Here is a 12,052-nt window from a genome sequence, read left to right as displayed (position 1 = left end):
CAACTCTGCATGGAGCTACTGCACACTGGGGCTCATTCGTGGCCCTCAATTCCTGGGGGAGGAGTGAGGTGAATAGGCAAGAAGTGACTGCTCTCACCACAGACCTCTGGAATCCTGGCAGCATGAGACCCTATGAGCCCCATGGGCACTTGAGCTGGCAGGGAGAGCTTCTTAGAGAGGTGGTAGGGGCAGGACTCCAGCCTGTGCAGAGCCCAGAGGGTTTGGTGTGGAAACATCTGCAGTGGAGCATGGCCAGGGATACCCATCACCCAAGGCTCACTATGCTCCTCTAGGAGACATTAGCCTTAGGGGGCCTATTGGACACGAACAGAGCAGGGTGTCTTGCCTGTGAGATGGGTCCAGTCCAATGTGAGCAACTCCCTGTCTGTTGCCCCCACCCCCAGGACCACAGCCTGGCCATGCATGCCTAAAGTGCAGCCTCAAATACCCAATCGAGATGTTTCCTGAGTGCCCTTATCACAGCTCCCTCACTGGCAGACTGCATCTGACCATTGGAAAGCTCCAAAAGAGTGGCCCTCACCATCATGTCCCACACTGTCCCCCTACTGCAGCCTCTCCCATGCCACTCTTTCAGCTTGCACTCACCTATAGCCACCTCCCCACCACACTGCTGCCATGTGAGACAGTGGGTAGACCTCAACTCCCCTCACTCACCGGCACATGTGTACACATGCACCCTGCACCACTGCTACTGGTATGAGGCCACCCCACCCCTGGCTGTGTCACCATTGCCAGCACAAATGCACACACAGATGCCAGCAACCCCACTCCCCCAACACAGCAGCAGCTGCTGACATGAACACACATACAATGACAACCCCAACCCCTGCATACAACACCACCACCCCCGCTACTGCAAACACAGGCACAGAAGTTGGCAGCCCTGTGTGCAACAGCAGCCTGCCCCCACCACGGGCATTGCCAATGTGACTATGAATAGGAATGCCGCAGCTCCACTCCCACTGGTACCCACCACAGGTGATGAGCATAGTACCCTGCCGCACTGCCGCTACTGCTGGCACACATGAATGAACATGAATTCCACTGCTACTGCCCCAGTGAAGTGCTTTGGCTGGCACCATCCATCAGAGTGCTATGGCCAGTGGGCCAGGAATATCTTGGCTGCTCCAGCAAAGGTTCCTAACAAAGCCAGAGGTCTGAGCCAGAGGTCAGAGCCAGAGGTCAGAGCCAGAGAACAAAGCCAGAGGTCTGATACCAGCCCCCAGAGTTACAGCACACAACCCAAAAGCACTAGGCTGAGCACTAGCCCCCTAAAACCTTCCAAAAATAAAGCCAGTTGACTGAACTCACATTATACCATTATCAAACCTGCAAGGGCATCAAAGAAGATAAAAGAACAAAAAAACATCCAAAGGATAGCAGCTTCAAAGACTGAAGGAATATCAGCCCACACAGATGAGAAAGAACCAGTGCAAGAACTCTGGCAACTCAAAAAGCCAGAGTGTCTTCTGACCTTCAAACAACCACACTAGTTCTCCAGCAATAAATTGGAACCAAGCTGAAATGACAGAAATAGAATACAGAGTATAGATAGAAATGAAGATTGAGATTCAGAAGAAAGTCGAAACCCAATTCAAGGACTCTAATGAATACAACAAAATAATATGGAAGATGGATGATGAAATGGCCATTTTAAGAAAAAAAATCAGACTGATCTGATACAGCCAAAAAACTCACTTCAAGAATTTCACAATACAATCACAAGTATTAACAACAGAATTGACCAAGCTAAGGAAAGAATCTCAGAGCTTAAAGACTAGTTCTCTGAAATAACTCAGTAACCCAAAAATAAAGAAAAACCAATAAAGAAGAATGAACAAAACCTCCAAGAAATATAAGATCAAATAAAGAGACCAAATTTACAATTCATGGATATCACTGAAAGAGGGACAGAAAGCAAGCAACTTGGAAAACATACTGAGAATATTGTCCACAAAAATGTCTCCAACTTCGCTAGACAGACTGATTTTCAAATTCAAGAAATGCATGCAGAGAACCCCTTAGAGATACCAAACAAGATGACCATCCCCAAGACACATAGTCATAAGATTCATTCTGCAAGGTAGAAATAAAAGAAAAAATATTAAAGGTAGCTAGAGAGCAGGTGCAGATCACCTACAAAAGGAACCTCATCAGGCTAACAGTGAAATTTTCAGTGAGAAGCCCTATGAGCCAAAAGAGATTAGGGGCCTATATTTAGCATTCTTAAAAGAATTTTCAACCAAGAGTTTCATATCCAGCCAAACTCAGCTTTATACCTGAAGATGAAATGAGATTCTTTTAAGACAAGCAAGTGCTAAGGGAATTTGCTACCAACAGACCTGTCTTACAAGGAGTTTGTAAGGAAGTGCTAAATGTAAGAAAAGACCATTATTGGCTACCACAAAAACACACTTAAGTACATACACTAGTGACAATATAAAGCAACCACACAATCAAGTCTGCATAATAACCAGTTAACAACATGACAGTATCAAATCCACACATATCAATATTAACCTTCAATGTAAATAGGCTAAATGCCCCAGTTAAAAGGCATACAGTAGCAAGTTCAATCAAGAAGCAAGACCCAATGTATGCTGTCTTCAGGAGACCCATCTCACATACAATGACACCATAGGTTCAAAGTAAAGGGGTGGAGAAAAATCTACCAAGCAAACAAAACAACAACAACAACAAAAAAAAAAAAAAAAAGAAAGAAAGAAAAGAAAGAAAAAAAGAAAAAAGGAGGGGCTACTACTTGAATTTCGGACAAAACAGACTTTAAACCAACAATGGCCAAAAAAGACAAAGAAGGGCATTACATAATGGTAAAGGGTTCAATTCAACAAAAATACCTAATTGTCCTAAATATATATGCACACAACAAAAGAAGACACAGATTCATAAAGCAAGTCCATAGAGACCCACAAGGAGACTTAGATAACTACACACTAATAGTGGGAGAATTCAATACCCTAATGACAGTATTAGATCACTGAGGAAGAACACTAACAAAGATATTCAAGATCTGAACACAACACTTGACCAAGCAGACCTAATAGGCGTCTGCAGAATGCTCCAACCAAAAACAACAGAATATACATTCTTCTCATCTGCACGTCATATACTCTAAAATCAACCACACTTGGGCATAAAACAATCCTCACCAAATTTTTCAAAACTGAAATCATACCAACCTCACTCTCGAACCACAGCACAATAAAAATAGTGATCAATCCCAGCTACTTGGGAGGCTGAGGCAGGAGAATGGCGTGAACCCGGGAGGCAGAGCTTGCAGTGAGCGGAGATCACACCACTGCACCTCCAGCCTGGGCAGCAGAGCAAGACTCTGTCTCAAAAACAAAAACAAACAAAAAAAAGAAAATCTAGAAGAAATAAATTCCTGGATACATACAACCTCCTAATATTGAGCCAGGGAGAAATTTAATCCCTGAACAGGCTTATAATGAGTTCTGAAATTGAATCATTAATAAAAACCCTACCAACCAGAAAAACCTCAAGACCAGATTCACAGCTGAATTCTACCAGATGTATAAAGAAGACCTGGTACCATGCCTACCATTTCAAAAAATTGAGGAGGAGGGCTCCTCCCTAATTCATTCTGTGAGGCCAGCATCATCCTGATACCAAAACCTGGTAAAGATGCAACAAAAAAAGAAAATTTGAGGCCAATATCCTTGATGAACAGAGATATAAAAATACTCAACAATATACTAGCAAACTGAATATAGCAGCAGCACATCAAAAAGCTGCCAATCTACCATGATCAAGTAGGATTTATCCCTGGTATGCAAGGTTGCTTTGACATACACAAATCAATAAATGTGATTCACCACACAAACAGAACTAAAAACAAAAACCACAGGATTATCTCAACGAATGCAGAAAGGGCTTTCAATAAAATTCAACATCACTTTATGTTAAAAACCGTCAACAAACTAGTCATTGAAGAAAGTTAGTACAAAAAATTGAGAGCCTTCTATGACAAACCCACAGCCAACATCATACTGAATGGGCAAAAGCCAGAAGGCTTCTCTTTGAAAATTGCAACAAGACAAGGTTGCCCTCTATTACCACTCCTATTCAACATAGTACTGGATGTCCTAGGCAGAGCAGTCAAATGAGAGAAAGAAATAAAAGGCAAACAAATATGGAAAGAGGAAGTCAAACTATCTCCTTTTACCATCCAACATAGTAATCCCGTTCTTAAGAATGTATCCAAGACAAATAAAAACAAATATTCACACAAAAACAGAAACTCAAATGTTCATAGATGCTGTATTCATAATAGCCAAAATCTGAAACAACTCAAGTGCCCATTATCTGATGAATAGATACACAAACTGTGGTATATCTATGCAATCTGTACAATTGATCATCTTCAACAGTACAAAGGCAGAAGCGACTGATACCTGAATCATTTGTATTATTGTCAAAGCATTAACTTAAGTGAAAGGAACAAGGTACAAAATACTATATGCCATAAGATTCCATTTATGTAAAATTTTAGTAAATTCAAAATTATAGTGATATGAAATATGTCAGTGGTTTTCAGGAGCTGGGGTTGGGGAAGAAAAGCATTTATTGCAAAAGAGCACCAGAAAACATTTTAAGGTAATGGAAATATTTTTAAAATATTGTCACGTTGATGACAGTAGCTACATGACTGTATACATGTCAAAATTTAACAAATTATACATTTTAAATTACTAATTATGTATAAAGCATACCTCAATAAATGGATTTTAAAATATCTACACATATATGTAAATAATCTCACTTTGAAGAGCAGTTGAAAGCCTATTTTAAGACATTATGAACATGTCAGAATTTTTTAAGTTTTCCAAGTTTCTATTTCTCTGAGGCTCTAAAGCAGGTCTCTAAGTTTTTCCTGAAAACACCCAAAAGAGTTTTCCAGGAAACCTTAACTTTTTAACTCTGATTAGTTGCTTCAATTCTAACATTATTTGATTGCAGTAATAATAAACTTTTTCTATGCAATAGTCCCAAGAGCCATTCTAATCCAGATCTCCGAAGGTAAACGAAAAATCATTAAAGATCACAATTATAATCACTTTAATATAGGGAAGGTCATATTATTTTCTGGGGACAGCAAATAAGGTAGATGTATCTAAAATCAAGTCAAAATATGCCTGATGAATAAGCAGGAATACCTAAACAAAATGCTGAAGGTTAAAGAGATTACTTCACTGAATACAAATATAATATTTTCTAACAATCAAGAATGTTCAAGTAAAATAAGATGATTTAACAATAGCAAGGTTAATGTCACTGGATAACTTGTTGAAGATATTGTAGAACTTTTTAGGATAAGTTGGCTCAGATGCCCTTTAAGTTTTCTTCTAACCTGATATTCTATGGGTTTGAAAAACTTCAATTTTCTGGATGGATCCACTGAAAAAATAGAAATTGACTGAATAGACAGGAAATTACATTCCTACTGCTGAAAAAAAAATTGAGAGTTGAGAAGTTCAGTCATTTTACCAGTGATCTAAAATAGAAGCCAAGGACCTATGCTTAATTCAATTGTGTCTAATGTCTTGATTCATTACCAAATCGAAATTCTTTTGGCAAAAATGTAGTCCTTGAAACTCAGAGGAATATTCAAAGTTTGAGATACACTAGATATGTAGGATGAAATGATTAAATAATGGTATAACACTTGGACTTAGTATAAATCAAGACTTAGACTTCTTCAATGGGACTAAGAAAAAGAACTGGGAAAAGTAATTAGAGGTTATAAAAAGATAGCTTCTCAATCAAGGGAAGACGGATGGAGTATTCCAGCCAAAATTGAATAATCATTCGGTATGGTTCTGCAAAGGGGATTAAGTGTGGTATAGGGAGGAGTCTCAGCTAAAACAGAGGTAGGTTTATAGAAAATTCAAAATTGGAGTAATGAAAGCATTCAAAGAATAATGAATGATATGGAGTAGGAAAAAAATACTTGAAGTTCAAATTTCTTAACATATTTGAATGAAGAAATTACCAATTGTTCTACAAGCAGTGTAATGTAACTATACTTTGTCACATAATTATCTGTATTTACATGTTAAACAATCTGAGTGTCACTGAAATTTGTTTATGGGTAATTTTATAAATTAAAATGTAATTACCATTCTGTCAAATATTTTATGAGGGAAGGTGTCAAATGTTATATCTTTGTCCTAAGTATGTAATTAAATCTTTTAATATACTTCAGTAAGAAACATTTTTACATTTTACTGATAGTAAAGAACTTGAGTTACATCTAATCCCCAACCTGCATCACATCTTATTTCATTTCTGTTCACCCTTTCCCAACCCTAAGTTCTTAAAAAACATTTAGTGAGCACCTACTAGGTATAAATCACTGTGGTAGGCACTGTCTTAGGACCTGGAATCTGGCATTACTACTTTTGCCATTTTAGAGATGAGAAAGATAAAACTCAGGATGCTTTAGAGTCCTATTAAAAGATCATAAAGCTACAAGTGATTAAACAAAAAATATAGCACATCATCGATTCTAAAACCTGCTACACTTTTTCCTATTATGCCACATTTTCCTGACTAATTCTTGAATCTTTAAATATGCAATTTTATGCAATTTTCTAAGAATCCACAGAAATGTTAATGAGGGAACAAATGCCCCCAAAAATGAAAGCCTAAATTGTTACACACAAGTCGTTACAGTCCAGAAAGCCCAGAGCCTTCCTTCCTAGATATGATGAGGTCCTCAGGGCCCTGAGATAACTTTAAAAAGGCCAGGTTCTTTTCAGAAGTTAAGAGACTCCACAAAGAAGAACAATGCTACATATTCAGTTCTTCTCAGAGACGTATATTTGACCCAAAGTACAGCAAAATAGAAAGCTCGCAATACCATTTTTTTCTTAGTGATAAATTTTTTATGACAATCATGACAAATAACATCTCCGTTTGTTTTCAATAACCACGATTTTGATTGTTTAAAAATTGTATAATGCTTTTGAAAAGCATGAGTTGTTCAATTTTTAAAATACCAGAGGGGAATCAAGCTCCTATCAGGGTCCTAAAAGACTATCTAGCAAGAAAAAAAAATGTAAGACATTAAGGATGTTGTAAAGAAATTAGACAAATGAAAGGAACAATGGGACGATAGGCATTGAACAATGGGATGATAGGTAAGAAAATCTTCATTAGTCTGCCTTAAGATATCTGTCAGTCTTCAGTGCTATCAGTGATGAAGGGAGGAAGGGGAAAATGCAGGGGAATTCTAAAGCATTTCTCCTTGTCTACATAGTGTGCTCTATTCTATTTTTGTATTATACCTCAATAACATTATTACTTGCCTAACCAGATATAGTTTTGCTCTTTGTGCAGTAGTCAATAGTTTGGAAATTTATTGTCTGGGCAAAAGAGCAGTAGAGTGAGGAGAGAACATTACAGTATTTGTGGTAAAAAGAGTTTCTATTGGTGCCAAGAGCCTATTTCAATAGATATTACTCTTTGGAATTCTTTAATAACTTAAAATATAATTAAACAGCCCAACTTGTAACAATTCAAAAAATTACTAGAAGAAGTGGAATAATGCACCTTACTATTGTAAACTTCTCTTTTAATCACAGACTTTCCCCTTTTTGTTTGTCTCCCACCTCTAAACTACAAAAGATCTTGATTAGGCATTGTGGTGTTTGGGTTTCTTCCCAAGCCCAGCATTAATATTGCAGGAATCGGTTTTCCAAAACTACACAGATCCTGATAACTAGACAAAGAAAAACACACCAAGAAAGTACAGGTTGTGATAGAAGTCTGTATTGGATATATGAAAATACAAGCTATAGAGCTTACCATTGCTTACCCTTGTGGCAGCTGCAACCTCATGCTTAAGGGAGAAGCTTCCCCAATTCTGATTTATTTATTTAGTAAATCAATGAGCACCTTCTGTGCTCAAAGAATGAGGTATGAAATAGATATGGTGCCTGACCTCATGAAAAACAAAAGAAACATTTAGACTGGGAAGGAATATGGAGAGGACCAATACTCATGGATTTAGAAACCAGGACCAAGGATGTTAAGGGAGTAAAAAGAGCTACTAAGCTCAACAGCAAGTCAAGTTATTCCATTCCACTTACATTTGAAAATTACTCTTAAATAGACAAAAACCACTACGCGTTTGTAAAGTATACTGACCAACAGCCTAGAAATGTTAAAAAATTACAAGAAACCAGAATTTTCTTATATAGAACAGAGAAGATGAAGATAATTATTAAAATAACAAGGATACCTTGATTCATGAAAAAATGAGTAGTGAATAAAAATAAAGCAGCAATTACAAGAACCAGAAAAAGTCACAGCCAGATTTGCAAATGGAAATATGTTTAGAAAAAAATGTTTTAGCTCTGAGACTTATCACCATTAAGATCATAGCATTTATTTTACTTATTTAGCTAATTTTTTGTCTCCCTTAGCTATATTGTAAGCCTCATAGAAGTTTTTTGATGTTAACATTTTTGGTTTGTTTTTGCTTTACATTTTTTGTTTTCCTCTGATATAGCTCCAGCACCTGAAAATTTGCATGATGCACAGCATATGCTAAAGAAAACTGTGTGTTGATTAAAAGAATAAATAAATGAAAAAATAATAATAATAACAGCTTCTGGCAGGTCACTTTTCCCAGGTAGAGAGTGTGAGGAAATGGCCTCCCTTAAAGAGGAATTCTCTGTGCACCACATTAAAAAATTTACCTAGTTCAGGGATATAAATTGGTTGTTTTAACTTGAAACTAGAGCACTAGCCACAAAATAATACACCAGAGGACAGTGCTTCAACTGAATTACATAGACATGAAACAGATCTTCGGTGAAGCTGGGCAGTATTCAGAGATTAAGCTGAGTGTTTCATATACATCTTTTTGCTAGATCAAATACATGTTTCGGCATCCACTTTTTTGCAGTATTATTAATAACCTACTCTTCAAATGGCTGGGAAAAAAATGCTGAGTATAAAAGACTTCTTTGGGAAAATCTGTAAGAATCAGTTGGAGAAGGGAAGGGGAAACGTTTGTTGTTCTTTTGGATGCTGCCATAAATGTAACGTGGCAACAAACAACAACAATAACAACAAATAATCATTTTCCTGTAAGATTTTTTTCAAAATATTTAAAATAGGTTACACAGATTATGAATTATGTATCATGGACCTACTTGTTCCATAACAGTGTAGACATCAAAATATTTCTATTACATAAAGTAAAAACAAAGAAAAACTAAGTAGGGAAAGACTGATTGATTAGAGTAATTTGTGTGCAATTGTCTATTACACTGATATTCAAAACATGGTAACAATAACAAAAATGAGTAGAGATAAATGTAGACTCCCCTCAATTTAACTGTCTTGGCCAGTTTTAACAGTTTCTGTTCTTTGATTTAGAAGATATCTTCGAAGTTGAAATAACTTTGAGAAAAGTAACAAGTTTTTTTTGTTTTTTGTTTGTTTGTTTTGAGACAGTCTCGCTCTGTCACCAGGCTGAAGTGCAGTGGTGTGATCTCAGCTCACTGCAACCTCCGCCTCCCGGATTCAAGCAATTCTCCTGCCTCAGCCTCCCGAGTAGCTGGGACTACAGGCACCCGCCACCACGCCCAGCTAATTTTTGTATTTCTAGTAGAGACAGGGTTTCACCATGTTGGCCAGGATGGTCTCAATATCTTGACCTCGTGATCTGCCCACCTTGGTCTCCCAAAGTGCTGGAATTACAGGTGTGAGCCGCCGCACCGGGCCTAACTCAAGTTTTATTAACCTTCTTTTTCTCAATTTTTCAAATAATTGACTGGATTCTCAGTTTAGTATGCCTCTCCTTTTAAGAACAGAATTTAGCTGGGAAAATAGTAGGTCAGGAAAAGCAAAAAAGAGACAGGAAGGAGCATTGTGTAAAAGAGACTAAAATCATAAAGACTAGAATTATAGGGACCATGAGGATGATTTCATTCAATCAAAACTTTGAAATATGAGAATACTGAAGTTAGAAGAACTAATGTCATTTACCCAAGGGACCACATTTAATAAAGTCAGAAGCAGACTGTGAACGAATCACTCTTGACTCCTCACACAAAGTTTTTTCTACTTCACTCTTATCATAGATATTGGGGGTTGAAAACTTCCTTAAGCTGAGCATCATCTCTGTATTTTATCATTTTTTTTTTCAGAGAAGTGCTGCCCACTAAGCATTGCCTGCAGTGGACATCCAAAATCAGACCACAGTGACTGAGTTTACCCTGACGGCCTTTCCTGTTCTTCAGCAGCTTCAAATTTCCCTTTTTGCAGTCCTCTTGTTTACTTATATGCTTACTCTAACAGGAAACAGTGCCATCATTTCCCTAATGTGGGCGAATCATCGCCTCCAAACCCCAATGTACTTCTTCCTCAGTAATTTGTCCTTTTTGGACATTTTTTTCACCACCTCAGTTACCCCAAAGCTATTAGCCTGTCTCCTGCAGGACAAGAAGACCATATCTTTTGCTGGGTGCATCACCCAAACTTATTTCCTTTTTTTTCTTGGGGACAGTGGAGTTTATCCTCTTGGCAGTGACGTCCTTTGACCGCTACGTGGCCATCTGTGACCCCCTGCACTATGCCATCATCATGAACAGCAGGGCCTGCCTCCTACTAATTCTGGGCTGCTGGGTTGGAGCTTTCCTGTCTGTGTTGTGCCCAACCATTGTAGTGTTCAGATTGCCTTTCTGTTACAAGGAAATTAGTCACTTCTTCTGTGACACTGCTCCTCTGCTACACGTGTCCTGTATAAACACTCATTTCATCAAGATGATAAACTTCCTCTTATCTCCCCTCATCCTCCTGACCTTACTGGTGCTCACCACTGTGTCCTACATCTACATCATTTCCACCATCCTGCACATCCCCTCAGCCCAAGGATGTCGGAAGGCCTTTTCCACCTGCGCTTCCCACACCACCGTCATTTCCATTGCCTACGGGAGCAACATCTTCATGTATGTGAGGCCCAGCCAGAGTCATTCAATGGATTTTGACAAAGTGATAGTTGTCCTCACCACAATGGTGACCTCTCTTCTGAATCCCTTCATTTATAGTCTAAGAAATGAAAAGGTAAAGGAAGTCTTGAAAGAAGCAGTCAGCAAAATTATGTCCTCATGGCACAGGAGAACTTAAAATTTTAACCAAGCTTTTTTGCTCAGAATGGTTATTTTCATCTCTAGCTCAGTGTGGAGAAAGACAGATTTAGACACCAGAAAATCAAAGGCATATGGGAAGGTAGGAATAGGCTCAGTGCCGCATCAGAGGCAAAGTATTGTAGTCACAGTTTAGAAGAGACAATTCAGCCACAGAGAAAATAACATTCCCTGAACTCTATTATTGAACCACTGTGCATTCACAATATCATGGATTAATGAAAAATACAAAACTAAAATCAAAAAACCTAAATTTTGAGCCTGGCTTTATCACCTTTTTTTTTTTTTTTTTAATCGAGTGACAGTTAGCCTATCTGACCATTTGTTTTCTCATCTGTGAAATGGGGACGTTGTGCTTTTTCTTTTTGTTGTTGTAGGCTTAGCCAAGATGGTCTAAGAAATGAAACCACATATAATTAAAAACAAACACTTCTACTAGTTCTTTTCAGGTGTTGCAAGGCTTCAACCTTGACAGCTAAATATTATATAATAATAATAATAATAATAGCAAGGAAGGAATAATAACAATAACATAATCCAGGGTTTGTACAGTATACTTAAATATATATGCATGTATTTCATTTATTCCTCCTAATAACCTTAGAAAGCTGATATCATTATCTCCATTTTACAGATGAGAAAACTGACGTTTCCAGAGGTTAAGCATCTTGCCCCAAACTACATCATTGGTAAGTGGCAGAAATTTAGAATATGTGAACTTCAGACTCCCCTCTTTAGCACCCCACTATATTATAAAGTGTGGAAGGAAAACTTAAGAGGGGAAACCAAATTAGCCTGGAAGCTACCTTCTTTTTCTGAAGCCAGAA

General features: G+C 37.9%; 1 protein-coding gene across 1 annotated transcript in view; it reads left to right on the top strand.

Moving 5' to 3' along the window:
- LOC129008756 (olfactory receptor 6M1-like) overlaps positions 1 to 11,205 on the top strand; it is a 29,794-nt gene extending 18,589 nt beyond the window's left edge. The window contains 2 exon segments of the mRNA XM_063671665.1: positions 10,246 to 10,565; positions 10,567 to 11,205. Coding sequence (XP_063527735.1) covers positions 10,246 to 10,565; positions 10,567 to 11,205 — 959 coding nt within the window.
- The last annotated feature ends 847 nt before the right edge of the window (positions 11,206 to 12,052 follow it).

Source organism: Pongo pygmaeus, chromosome 9, assembly GCF_028885625.2.
Source record: "Pongo pygmaeus isolate AG05252 chromosome 9, NHGRI_mPonPyg2-v2.0_pri, whole genome shotgun sequence".
In the NCBI taxonomy this organism is placed as follows: Eukaryota; Metazoa; Chordata; class Mammalia; order Primates; family Hominidae; genus Pongo; species Pongo pygmaeus.
This window is presented reverse-complemented; position numbering and strand designations above follow the sequence as displayed.